The sequence below is a fragment of the Lipophrys pholis genome (assembly GCF_963383615.2).
Source record: "Lipophrys pholis genome assembly, chromosome: 21".
Classification (NCBI taxonomy): domain Eukaryota; kingdom Metazoa; phylum Chordata; class Actinopteri; order Blenniiformes; family Blenniidae; genus Lipophrys; species Lipophrys pholis.
In genome coordinates this window covers 23,341,509-23,354,764 of record NC_137649.1, presented here as the reverse complement: position 1 = coordinate 23,354,764, position 13,256 = coordinate 23,341,509, and the positions used below count along the sequence as shown (strand labels likewise).

At 54.0% G+C, this 13,256-nt stretch overlaps 2 protein-coding genes across 2 annotated transcripts in view; one reads left to right on the top strand and one right to left on the bottom strand.

Annotated features, from left to right (window-relative positions):
- The window catches only part of rev3l (REV3 like, DNA directed polymerase zeta catalytic subunit), a 39,628-nt gene extending 31,540 nt beyond the window's left edge, over positions 1-8,088 (top strand). Inside the window, exons 14-32 of the mRNA XM_080491107.1 lie at positions 294-1,144; positions 1,461-1,546; positions 1,716-1,841; positions 2,119-2,311; positions 2,521-2,632; positions 2,729-2,844; positions 3,162-3,280; positions 3,487-3,605; positions 3,918-4,059; positions 4,147-4,391; positions 4,928-5,036; positions 5,393-5,599; positions 5,700-5,809; positions 5,929-6,043; positions 6,168-6,305; positions 6,406-6,596; positions 6,700-6,946; positions 7,319-7,534; positions 7,616-8,088. Coding sequence (XP_080347233.1) covers positions 294-1,144; positions 1,461-1,546; positions 1,716-1,841; positions 2,119-2,311; positions 2,521-2,632; positions 2,729-2,844; positions 3,162-3,280; positions 3,487-3,605; positions 3,918-4,059; positions 4,147-4,391; positions 4,928-5,036; positions 5,393-5,599; positions 5,700-5,809; positions 5,929-6,043; positions 6,168-6,305; positions 6,406-6,596; positions 6,700-6,946; positions 7,319-7,534; positions 7,616-7,756 — 3,583 coding nt within the window. The 3' untranslated portion in view covers positions 7,757-8,088. The remainder of the gene's footprint in view (positions 1-293; positions 1,145-1,460; positions 1,547-1,715; positions 1,842-2,118; positions 2,312-2,520; positions 2,633-2,728; positions 2,845-3,161; positions 3,281-3,486; positions 3,606-3,917; positions 4,060-4,146; positions 4,392-4,927; positions 5,037-5,392; positions 5,600-5,699; positions 5,810-5,928; positions 6,044-6,167; positions 6,306-6,405; positions 6,597-6,699; positions 6,947-7,318; positions 7,535-7,615) is intronic.
- A 9-nt stretch (positions 8,089-8,097) lies between these two features.
- On the bottom strand, positions 8,098-12,294 carry mfsd4b (major facilitator superfamily domain containing 4B). The gene is made up of 4 exons (XM_080491110.1): positions 11,794-12,294; positions 10,586-10,754; positions 10,380-10,496; positions 8,098-9,989 (listed from the first exon to the last, which is right to left on the bottom strand). The coding sequence occupies exons 1-4, from the start codon at positions 12,064-12,066 to the stop codon at positions 8,734-8,736; spliced, it is 1,815 nt and encodes a 604-aa protein (XP_080347236.1). The 5' UTR covers positions 12,067-12,294; the 3' UTR covers positions 8,098-8,733.
- Between the last annotated feature and the right edge of the window lie 962 nt (positions 12,295-13,256).

The window sequence follows — 13,256 nt, the reverse complement described above, 5'->3', positions numbered from 1 at the left end:
TTTTTTTTAAAGATTTATTCACGTTAACGTCCCAAAATCTAATCGATTGTTCCTTGGATGATGACAAATCATCCCTGAAGATTTCATGTAATTCAGGTGAGTAATTTTTCCCAAAATTTGGTAAAATACGTACTTTTATACAAACAAAAGCGAAAGTAACTAAACCTTTTAAATGTCAGCGTAGCAAACTTATCTGTGGTTGTGCGATTGTATTATTCGTGTTTAGAGAGCAGTTGGTGTGGCTGTGAAGGATTTCAGTCTGTCTGCTGACGACGCTCCCGTCTCTCCTGCAGGGAGGTCGGTGGCAGGAAACTCACCGTGGAAACCAGGTTGACCAGAGAACTTTCAGAATTCAGTGGCGACTTGTCGCTGGAGGGGCTCTACTTCTGGAAGATGGCCTTCTCAGCCATGACAGACCCCGCCGCCGCCACTGCCACTGCCGCCGCCGCCGCTGCTCCCCCCTCCCGCCTGGGAGCTGAAGCGGTGAAGCTGCAGGCGGAGGCCGACCCGCCTGCAGACAAGAAGGTGGTTCTGCTCCCCTGCCGGAATCCTCCGAGCCGCCAGCGGGTGCAGCTGTGGCTGGAGGCCCGGCGGCAGTACGAGAGCCTGCAGAGAGCGAGGAGGGAGGCGGAGCTTCTGAGGAAGGGGCGGGCCGTTTCAGAGGATGGGAACCCGGAGGGAGGTCAGCAGCAGCAGCCGTCGGCCCCCTCCAGCTGTGTGAAGGTGGAGCTGTGCGGGAGCCCGTCCAGTGTCAGGACTCCGAGGAGGAAGAAGCGAAACCCCGTCCACAACACGCTGCGCGAGACCACCAGCCTCAGTCCCATTTCAGACGAGGGCAGCGTGGCTCCGGAGCTGGAGGACCAAGATGGAGGCGAGGAGGAGGAGAAGGAGGAGGAGGAGCGTGACGATAAAATCCCGTCTCCAGTTTCTCCGGAGCTGCCGTCCTGGCAGCCCGGACCCTCGGACCCGGACCCTCTGTCACAGAGACTCTCGAAGCCGACCCCAAGTCCTGCGTGTCGCCACGCCGCAGTCCGGCGAGACGACGACACCAGCCCCCTCCCCCTCGACGGCGTGCCGTTTCTGAAGAGGCGGTGGCGGAACGAGGACGACGTGCAGCCGGTGTGCAGCACGCCGATATCTCAAGGTGAGGACAGGAAGTGAGTCCATGTGAGAGCAGATTGACAGGAAACACAAGCAGCAGGTTGTTAAAAAATAAAAGAACATCAGCAGCTCGGCTTGACAGAAGCTTTCAGGGACAAATCCATGAAAATATCATATAACTGTTGAACAATAGACGTGATTATAGCCATGATAAGCTCATTTTCAGTTCTGGGGATCTTAAGTCCTTGTTTTCTTGATACTGACCGATAACGCAACTGTAAACAAGATGATCATGTGATCTACTGACAGGTCAGAGGGTGTCAGGACTTTGTTTATTCTTTGTGTCTGTTGACCTGCAGAAGGTCCCAACTCTCAGAGGCTCCAGCAGAGGAGGCGGAGCCAAGCGGATCCACTGAGGAGAGTCCTGCTGACCACGCAGATGAAGGTCAGTTTGCGCCTGAAGCAGGCCTGTCGGTGTGTACTGTCAGTGGTTCCTGTCAGTGGTTAATGTCAGTGGTTAATGTCAGTGGTTCCTGTCAGTGGTTCATGTCAGTGGTTCATGTCAGTGGTTCATGTCAGTGGTTCATGTCAGTGGTTCCTCTTCTGTTGCACAGAACCAGTTTGCTGCTTTGAATGTGCCAAAGAAAGAAAACTCTCAGATTGAAGGAAACAGTATCTCCAACTCGTACGGCTTCAGAGTCAGTATGCAGAACCTGCAGGACGCCAAAGCTCTGCACGAGGTGAGAGACGTGTGTTTGTTTGTTTGTTTGTTTGTTTGTTTGTTTGTTCATCACTGCACATCTGTTCCTTTCAGTCTTTATGCAATTCTATGAAAATGTGAACAGTTTAAAAAAAAAACAGCCTCAGCATTGAGCTCAAAGGAAACACACACACACACACACACACACACACACACACACACACACACACACACACACACACACACACCCACACACACACACACACACACACACACACACAGTGACCTTCCTCTCCAACTCGCCGTCTCGTCCTCAGGTCCAGTTCCTCACCCTCATGGGGATGGAGCTTCACGCCAGAACCCGTCGTGACCTGGAACCCGACCCCGAGTTCGACCCCATATGTGCCTTATTTTACTGCCTGAGCTGCGACGCCCCGCTGCCGGGCGCCGACGGCGGCCAGGTGTCGGGCGCCATCATGGTGGACGGAGACCACCGGAGCAGAGGCCAAGGTGAAGGTCCGGTCAGGACGGAGGTCAGACCTCCGGGGGAGGGGGGCAGTGATGAGTCAGCAGGAGGAGTTCAGGGAGTGTGATGGTGCAGATTTATTCAGTAAATCCAGTTGGTGGGTTTTCATCTTCATGTTGAGGAACTCTCCACTTCGTCTCTCTTCACTGAGAATGTCCACGGTCTGACGGACGTGTTTGGTCTCCGTCTGCAGGCGGCAGAGCTGCAGCGCCCCTGCTGGTCAGGTCGGGCGTCTCCGGGCTGCAGGTGACCTACGTCACCGAGGAGAAGACGCTGTTTCAGGAGCTGGTCGCCATCATGAGGAGGTGTGTGTGTGTGTGTGTGTGTGTGTGTGTGTGTGTGCGTGTGTGTGTGTGTGTGTGTGTGTGTCTCCAGAGTTGTGTAACAGTTTGCTCCGTCAGGTTCGATCCGGACATCCTGGTTGGCTACGAGGTTCAGATGCGTTCCTGGGGTTTCCTCCTCCAGCGCGCCGCCGCTCTCGGGCTGGATCTGTGCCAACAGCTGTCGAGAGTACCTGGTAGGTCCTGGAGTCACCTGGAGGGGGGGACCACCACACACACACACCACACACACACCTGCATGTGTGTGTCTGTGTTTACCTGAGTGTGTGTGGTGCTGAGCAAGCAGCACCCTGATGGCACCTCTGTTTCGTGTGTGTGTGTGTGTGTGTGTGTGTGTGTGTGTGTGTGTGTGTGTGTGTGTGTGTGTGTGTGTGTGTGTGTGTGTGTGTGTGTGTGTGTGTGTGTGTGTGTGTGTGTGTGTGTGTGTGTGTGTGTGTGTGTGTGTGTGTGTGTGTGTGTGTGTGTGTGTGTGTGTGTGTGTGTGTGTCCTCAGGTGAATCCAAAGAGAACCGCTTCACTGCAGAGAGAGACGAGTACGGCGCCGACACCATGTCTGAGATCAGCATCATCGGACGAATCACACTCAACCTGTGGAGGGTGATGAAGACCGAGGCAGGTGTCGCACACACACACACACACACACACACACACACACACACACACACACACACACACACACACACACACACACACACACACACTCACAGACATGTCCACATTTTCACCTGTTTTGTCTAAACAGACGTTTAACATGATCAGATTTATCCTTCCGACTGAGTGTAGGATCTCCCTCACATCGAGTTTTGCGCCCCCTGCAGGTGACCCTGAACAACTACAGCTTTGAGAACGTGGCCTTTCACGTGCTCCACCAGCGTTTCCCCCTCTACACTCCGGCGACGCTGTCCGAGTGGTTCGACCACAACACTGACCTGCACAGGTGAGTCGCCGACAAGCACGCACAGTTTGTCTTAGCCCCGCCCACTGAGAGATGCAGCATGTAGCCAATCATAACTCAATGATGCAGCTTTCAAGTCGTTTTCTTTATATTATGTAAATTTAAATATGAAAATTCTCTAAAAACCATTACGAGCTGTGTGGTCATTTTCATTTTCACATAAAAGTTGCTGAGTTTTTGTAACGTGTGTGTGTGTGTGTGTGTGTGTGTGTGTGTGTGTGTGTGTGTGTGTGTGTGTGTGTGTGTGTGTGTGTGTGTGTGTGTGTGTGTGTGTGTGTGTGTGTGTGTGTGTAGGTGGAAGCTGGTGGATCACTACGTGAGTCGTGTGCTGGGCACCATGCAGCTGCTGCAGCAGCACGACATCGTGGGCAGAACCAGCGAGCTCGCCCGGCTGTTTGGGATCCAATTCTACCACGTTCTGACCCGAGGATCACAGGTACACACACACACACACACACACACACACACACACACACACACACGTGTAGACGTAAAGTCTGTAATTGTGACGCTGTGTCTTCAGTACCGTGTGGAGTCCATGATGCTGCGTGTGGCCAAGCCCCTCAACTACATCCCGGTGACGCCCAGTGTGCAGCAGCGGGCCCAGCAGAGGGCGCCGCAGTGCATCCCGCTGGTGATGGAGCCCGAGTCCCGTTTCTATAGCAACCCGGTGGTGGTGCTGGACTTCCAGGCGCTCTACCCCTCCATCGTCATCGCCTACAACTACTGCTTCTCCACCTGCCTGGGCCACGTCGACAGCCTGGGAACGTAAGCTCGCCAGCCCGCCGCGGCTCTCGGGATTTATGTGGTTGCCTAGCAACAGCACCAGCCCCGAGCACACCTCCCAGCATGCATCTGTGACAACGAGTGTCTGGTCTCTGTCAGGCAGACGGCTGTCGCTCGAGAGAGAGAGGGAGAGAGGGAGAGGGGGAGAGAGAGAGACTGGTGTCCTCATGTGCACGAAAACGCATAATTTTACCATAAAAGTTTCATAATTACACAACAGATCTCGTTTTTGAAAATGTCTGTTCCCATGGTAACAGCAGAAGCGCTAAAACAATGCAATTAGCATGCCAGGCTACAAGTTGGCAGTGGAGTTTGTGATGAAACCACACGTCACTTAAAACACCATGGTGACACCACCCTGTGGCGTGAAGTGGTATTACCTCACTATCTGGTCAGTTAGCTATAACTGCTGTGTCGTAAACCTTACGTCAGTACTTCTCAGTATTTCTTATTTTAGATTGTGGGAGTGTGAATAAAGTTTGAAAAGTGTTCTCTCGCTCTGTGTGTGTTTGTTTCAGGCCGGATGAGTTTAAGTTCGGCTGCACGTCTCTGCGAGTTCCTCCAGAGCTGCTCCACCAGCTCCGCAACCACGTCACCGTGTCGCCCGGCGGCATCGCCTTCGTCAAGGTACACAGACAGACAGACACACACACACACACACACACACACACACACACACACACACACACACACACACACACCTCCGATCACTCGTCAATCAGACGTCTGGCGGAGACGTCAACAAATGTTCTCCTCATTGGTCCTGTGCAGCAGTCCTGACCTGTGTGTGTGTGTGTGTGTGTGTGTGTGTGTGTGTGTGTGTGTGTGTGTGTGTGTGTGTGTGTGTGTGTGTGTGTGTGTGTGTGTGTGTGTGTGTGTGTGTGTGTGTGTGTGTGTGTGTGTGTGTGTGTGTGTGTGTGTGTGTGTGTGTGTGTGTGTGTGTGTGTGTGTGTGTGTGTGTGTGTGTGTGTGTGTGTTTCCAGTCATCCGTGCGTCAAGGCGTCCTGCCCAGCATGCTGGAGGAGATCCTGCGCACTCGGATCATGGTCAAACAGTCGATGAAGGCCTACAAGCAGGACAAAGCCCTGATGAGGCTCCTGGACGCTCGCCAACTCGGACTCAAGCTCATCGCCAACGTCACCTTCGGATACACCGCCGCCAACTACTCTGGACGCATGCCCTGCGTGGAGGTGAGCTTAGAGTGTGTGTGTGTGTGTGTGTGTGTGTGTGTGTGTGTGTGTGTGTGTGTGAGACCTGGCGGAGTGTGTCTGACAGAGTGTGTGTGTTCAGGTGGGAGACAGCATCGTGCACAAAGCCAGGGAGACGTTGGAGCGAGCCATCAAGCTGGTCAACGATACCAAGAAGTGGGGCGCACGTGTCGTGTACGGCGACACCGACAGGTGAGACCAATGACCTCTGACCCCTGCAGAGAGCAAAGTGACCTCACTGCTTCGTCAGTGGACCCGAGACGAGACACTCACACTGGTGTGTGTGTGTGTGTGTGTGTGTGTGTGTACAGTATGTTCGTCCTGCTGAAAGGAGCCACTAAAGAGCAGGCCTTTAAGATCGGGAATGAGATCGCAGAAGCAGTGACGGCGACCAACCCCAAACCCGTCAAGCTCAAGTTTGAAAAGGTGAGTTTCCTCATCACGGAGCCACACACACACACACACACACACACACACACACACACACACACACACACACACACACACACACGTTCAGAGGTAAATATTCATGTGTGTGTGTGTGTGTCAGGTGTACCTGCCCTGCGTGCTGCAGACAAAGAAGCGGTACGTCGGCTACATGTACGAGAGCCTCGACCAAAAGGAGCCCGTGTTCGATGCCAAAGGCATCGAGACGGTGCGGCGCGATGGCTGCCCCGCCGTTTCCAAGGTAACGGGATATCCAAGCAGTGAGTGCGTGTGTGTGTGTGTGCTTCAGGCTGCTTCATGTGAATCCCCCCCCCCACCCCACCCCCCCCGTGCTCGCTCAGATCCTGGAACGCTCCATCAAGCTGCTGTTCGAGACGCGGGACATCAGCCAGGTCAAGCAGTTCGTGCAGCGGCAGTGTGTCAAAGTCCTGGACGGGCGAGCGAGCATGCAGGACCTGACCTTCGCCAAGGAGTACCGGGGCAGCGGCTCGTACCGGCCCGGAGCCTGCGTCCCCGCCCTGGAGCTCACCAGGTCTGCGTGTGTGTGTGTGTGTGGTACAGTAGTGGAGTCTGTTGCTAGGCGACCAGCTCTGCCTGATCAGTCGTACAGGAAGTGAAGCTTCTCCTCTCGCCAGGCGGATGACGGCGTACGACCGCCGGCTGGAGCCCCGCGTGGGCGAGCGCGTGCCCTACGTGATCGTGTACGGGATGCCCGGCGTGCCGCTCATCCAGCTGGTGCGGCGGCCCGTGGAGGTGCTGCAGGACGCCAGCCTGCGCCTCAACGCCGTCTATTACATCACCAAGCAGATCCTGCCGCCGCTCGCACGCATGTTCCAGCTGATCGGCGTCGACGTGTTCGGGTGGTACCAGGAGCTGCCCAGGGTGAGGCGCACACACATGCAGGCACACGCCCTCTGCTGGCCGTGCTCACTCACTGCACTGTTTTGTTGCCATGACAACAGTCTTGTATGATGAGAACAAAAAACCCAGATGATTCAGGTTGTCATTGATGAAAGTGAAGTTATGGAGCCCTGTCCTCCTGGTGGAGGTTAACCCTGCGTGTGCCGGTGTCATATAGAATGTTGGCTCTAATGTAGATATTTCATATAAATATTACTTGTCATGTCATAAGCCACCGTTTTTCTGTATTATTTGAGTTTGTAAGGTGTTGAGGCGTAGGTCACTTTTCCATGGAGCAGGTCAGAATTCTATCCGACGCCGGCGGTTAAATCCTGCGTCTCTCCTCGCCGGCAGATCCAGAAGGCGTCCTGCTCCTCGGGGGCGGGCGGCGAGGAGTCGGGCAGGAAGGGAACCATCTCGCAGTACTTCACCACGCTGCACTGCCCCGTGTGCGACGAGCTCACGCAGCTGGGGGTGTGCGCAGCGTGCCGGCAGCAGCCCCAGAAGGTGGCCGTGACCCTCCAGCAAGGCATGAGGCAGCTGGAGAGCCAGCAGGAGCAGCTCCTCAAGGTGGGGAGGTGAACGAGACCAGACCCTTACGAAAACTACCGTTACACCTCTTTTTACAAATCTCTCCCTCTCTCCCTGTAGTTGTGCCGGAGTTGCAGCAGCAGCGCAGAGCGACAGGTTTCCTGTGTGTCTCTGGACTGTCCCGTCCTCTACAAGCTGTCGCGGGTCAGCAGGCAGCTCTCCAGGACTCCATACCTCCGTCAGCTGCTGGAGCAGTTCTGAAGCCCCCACCCCCACCCCCCCACCTCGCTCAGTGTCGATTGTCCTTTTGAGTTGTAAGTCGGTGCTTCGGTTGACCGTGTGGGACGTCCGTTGTCTTGTCGCTGGCGTGTTTGTGGGTCGAAGCTGAAGCATCTTTTTTCTATGAACTCGTCCAGCTTCGCCCCGGACTTCATCTCCAGCTCGTCAGTTTCTTTTTAAACCTTGGGACTGTTGCAATACTGTGTTTGAATCGTTTCTGTCATATGTGTGTGTGTGTGTGTGTTTTCACCACCATCTGCAGACACACACTGCTGTGTATTTGTATAAATGTAAAAAAAAAGAAACAAGAAAGAGTCAAAGTGAAGGACGCGTTTTTCTTTGTTTTTATTGGACGTTGCTGTGGGTGGAGCTTTGAGATTGATTATAATAAAAAGTCAATGTATTGATGTCGTGTCGTCGATGAGGTTTGGAGGCGGAGTCACATGATTCACAGTGCTGGCGAGATCTACAGGAGGACGAGTCGACAGGATGGAAAACGATCCGTCCAAACGTGACAGAAATCCTTCACCTCGGTCACAATCCAGCCGTCAAGCGTTTGTAATTTCACACCAGCCTCGGAGTGGTTTCCTCCTGGAACAAGGCACAGACTTCCCATCAGCCCCGGGGGCGACGGATCCGTCGGGACGAGGCTGCAGGATGTCGACTGGGTTTCAACGTGACAAAAACGAGCATCAACATGAACGAACCGGTGCTTCCTGTTCTTTCAACGCCTCGCCGACATCAAGGTACAAAATCATCAGATCAAGATATTTTAAAATCATATTTAAATCTGAAGGTGTGAGAACATCGATTCACTTCATGTCGCAGTGAGGATCTGGCATCCTAAAGAGAATCAGAGGAATCAGCGGTGCTTTTGTTTTGTTAAATCTGGACAGGAAGTCGGGGTTGAAGGTAAACAGTGATGCTGATCTAAAGAAGTTTGGATTGGAGGAAACCGTTCAGTCTTTCTTCTCTCGGTCCAGAGAGAGCAGCAGTTTGCGTCGGGGAGACTCCGCCCCCAGGGGGCCGGCGTACGAGGGCGCCTCCTCCCCCGCTGGCGCCACGTTGACGTCTGGCGGCGGCGCGGCTGCTTTGCTGGGCGAGTTGGTGAGACTGGAGGCGTCGTCCATCTCGATCACCTCGAAGTCGGCGTCGTTCCACTGATCTGCCTCGTTCTCCTCCTCCTCCTCCTCCTCCTCGTCGGCGCCCGATTGGAGGAGCGCCTGCCGGTACTCGCTGTCATCAGCGTCGGTCCGGCCGCCGGCGCGGGGCTTCCTGCTCAGACCACTGGGGGCGGAGGCCAGCTTGTACATGACGGGGAAGAGGATGGCGGTGCAGGTGGCGGTGAAGAGCGACAGGTACATGAGCAGCGGCTGCTGCGGGAAGACGCCCATCAGGAAGCCCACCAGCGCCGGCAGCACCATCTCCCCCAGCGCCGCGCCCACCACGAAGGCCGAGGCGGTGTGGCCCGTCACCGTGGTGTACTGCTCCACCCAGGCGATGCCGCTGGGGAAGGTGACGGACATGGAGGCTCCATAGAGGCCGGTGCACAGCCACAGCGCCACCCGGTGGCGGCTGAAGAGGCAGAGCAGCAGCGAGGACACGGTGGTGCCCACCAGGCTGAACAGGATCAGCGTGCCGGGGTACAGGCACGCCGCGCAGAAGATGGCCAGCCCCCGGAAGGCGGCGAACGCCCCCCAGAACAGCGAGTTGAGCCCGGCCGCCTGCGGCGGTGGCATGCGGGCGAAGTCCTTGGCGTAGGTGAAGATGAAGGAGCCGTATGCCACCTCGGCCCCGACGTACGCGAAGAAGAAGAAGAAGAGCAGGACCACCAGCGCCAGGTGGTGCCTGGCCACCAGGGGCTTCCCCGAGGCGGCGCGGGCTCGGTCGCGCGGCGGGCTGCCGCGGGCGTACAGAATGAAGAAGACGAAGGAGATGAGGAAGACGAAGGAGCCGATCACGATGTAGGCCCACATTGACTTGAAGGTGGCGCTCTTGCTGTGGATGAGCTGGATCAGGGCCTGGGGGGCTCTGGTGACCTGCTCGCCGGGCGGCAGCGGTGGGGTGGAGTTGGCCGGCGCCACCACGTCGTTACCGAACAGCAGCTTGGCGATGATCGGAGAGACGAAGGCGCCGGCGGCGAAGCTGAAGTGCAACGCCTGCAGGTGAGGGCCGGCCTGCTCGCCCCAGGTGTTCAGGATCAGGACGTTCCCACCTGAGACGGAGACAAGTTTTTAAATCTATTCCTGCAGAAACTTCAGAAGTTTTTTTTACAAACTAATACTTTCTTTAATACAATATTATGTCCAGAATCCTCTATTTTCTGTATTTGCATTTAAAAATACAAGTAATGATCAAACTTTGACTTAATTGTCTTCAAAATGTTCACGTGATGCTAATGCTACCTGGCTAACGCCGTTAGCTTTGCCACGAATAAAACGGTGACGACTTTGGAACGGCGGATACTTAATCTGGAAGTTCCGTGTGTTTTTTGTTGCAAACGTCCAGATTGAGGAGGAGACTCTTCCTCCTCCACACTTTAACATTCCGTCGGATTAGCGCCAGCCGCGGCGAGCCGTGCAGGTAGGACGCCAGCAGGCCTCACCTGTGTCCAGGACCCCCATGGACATGCCGATGCCGGACATGAAGACGGTGAGGAGCAGCGCCTGCTTGCAGAAGGGGATGGCACACATTCCCACGGCGGTGAAGAGCATGGAGCCGCCTGGAGGAGAACCACAACACGTGTCAACTCCTCTGGACGAACGGGAGAAACGGCGAGACTAGCGGGTGGGGGTGGGGGTCGGAGGTTACCCAGCAGGATGTTGGGGTTCACGCAGTCGATGAGCGCCCCTCCAAACAGAGAGCCCCCGATGTAGCCCGCCGAGCGGCCCACGAAGATGTAGGAGATGTTGCTGATGTTCTTCTTCACGTTCACGGCCAGATCCTCAAAGGTGGGGCCGAGGACCGAGATGCTCATCCCCTGGAGGAGGAGGAGGAGGAGGAGGAGGAGGATGTATCAAGGTACAGTGAGGCGTATCGGGGTGCAGTAGGCCCCCGCAGGGTACTTCATGGTACGTCGGGGTCAGTTGGGGTCGTTTGGTGCAAAGTGCACTGCAGTGGGTCTGTGGAGCTGCAGGAACCACACCGGCCAGTTGGACGGGCGGAGCCTGCAGGCGGAGTTCAGCGCTGCTGAAGAACCAGTTGTTTGACTCCTGATAACGTGACTCGCTAAGAAAACTTCCCCGAACTCCGACTGTGTGGAAAACTACATCCTGAAGGCTTCGACTGACACTGAGTCCACTGACACACTGAGTCCACCACTGACACTCCGAGTCCACTGAGTTTGACTGAAGCTCCAGTGAGACTAAAACATAAACCTGTTGGGGGGGAACTAATAAACTTGAGTACTTGAAAGTATTTAATACGACCCACAAACTCTAATCTTCGGAGTACAGCTTAAAATAATAAAAGCTGGTTTTATATCAGCATCTGTCTACGGAGTCAACGACTTTTTTTTTATCTGGAATATATATGTTTTGTATTTTATACGAGAGTAATTAAATGTGGTTGATCAAAGACCGAGATGTGTACTTTGTACTTTGAGTATTTTCAGCAACAGTAAGCTTAATTATAACGAAACATTTCTGAATATTGTTCAGCACTTTCTCCTGTTTGAGGAGCAGAGTCCGCTCTTTTATTTTCTAGACTTGAATGTGCTTTAACACTCGTTCAGTCGTTTGCAGTGAAGTTTTATTGATCAACTACAGGTGGTCCTGATCAACTACAGGTGGTCCTGATCAACTACAGGTGGTCCTGATCAACTACAGGTGGTGCTGATCAGCTACAGGTGGTACTGATCAACTACAGGTGGTGCTGATCAAGTGAAGTTGTAATAATAAAGTGGAGGATGTATTAATCCAGTGGGTGTGCTTGATGGCCGTTAGAGTGTGTGATGTGCAGATTAAGCCGAGATGTGAGCTAATCAGTAGATTAAATATCAGATTATTGGCTCCACTCACCAGGCCCAGGAAGGAGGCGCACAGAGCCAGAGTGACCATCCAGCGGCCGCAGGTCCCGGGGCCTTCCCGGTCCCCGCCGACCACCTCCACCCGCTGCTCGGAGCCCGGCTTGGCGGCTCTCTTGGCCGCCTTCAGGGCGCTCTTCAGCCCGCGGCCGCCGGCGTCCTTCCGCTTGTCAAACAGGGTGTCCTCCTCCTGCTCGTCGTTGTCGTCGTCGTCCTCCATGCTGGCGAAGCGGACCTGCTTCTTCTTCACCGCGGCGGACGCGGACATACCTGCGGGCCGTGACGGCGGTGATGGAGAGAGGGGAAAGCGGTTCGACCAGGCGTGCGGCGGCGCCTCCCGGCTGCTCCGCGGCTCACACGGGGGCGGTCATGGCTCCACACAGCCGGGCGGCAGCGCTGCAGCGGCGGCTCGCCTCCGTGTGACAGCCGCTGACGTGCGCTTGGTGGCGGCGGAGGCTCACTCTGTTTACGGAGTGACGCGGCCCTCCGATGGCGCGGAGGGATTTCTCACGATACGGAAATGAATGTGGTGGTGCGTTCAACGCGTGTGGAAATGACAGTTCTCTGTGACGTCCCACAAAGTGTGTGTGTGTGTGTGTGTGTGTGTGTGTGTGTGTGTGTGTGTGTGTGTGTGTGTGTGTGTGTGTGTGTGTGTGTGTGTGTGTGTGTGTGTGTGTGTGTGTGTGTGTGTGTGTGTGTGTGTGTGTGTGTGTGTGTGTGTGTGTGTGTGTGTGTGTGTGTGTGTGTGTGTGTGTGTGTGTGTGTGTGTGATGAACTGCTCACCTGTTCAGGTATTGTGATAGATATTAGACAAATATTTATTCAAATGCGATTGATGCTGTTATTTTGCACCTGGCTCACAACATATTTATTATTATATTTCAGACTGTCTTTTAATTCTCTAATATGGTGACATTTTATTTTCATTTTATTTTATTTTACTCTGTCAGTATAGCGTATGTTTTTACACTCTTTTAATTCCTTTCTTTCTCATTTTACTGGAAATCACTTTGGTGACATTGAGTGTTGGAAAAGATTTTATAAATAAATGTTGATTGATTTTTGCTGATCTCCCCTCAAGATCAGGTCCAGTTGATTGTGGCCCTGAATATAAAGGAGTTCGATATCCTGACCTCCAAAAAAGATCTATAAAATCGTTTTGTTTTTTATCTTAAGACACTATTTGAAGGGTGTGAATTAAACTCTGATGTGACGCCACGAGTGTCTGCATCATACTTTACATCATAGAAAAGTGTCTAAATAGGAAATAAAAACCTCAATCAGGGCTTCTGCTCTTCATGTTTATGGCCCAAATGTGACTCTGTCATTCATTGACGCACCTTCCTGGTTCTTCGGAGATGAGGAAGTTACTAAACACAGTCTATTGTCCTGTAACGGGTTAAAGACGGTAATCCGCCTGACCTTCGGTGCGAAGAACACAAGGAAGAGAAGAAGAAC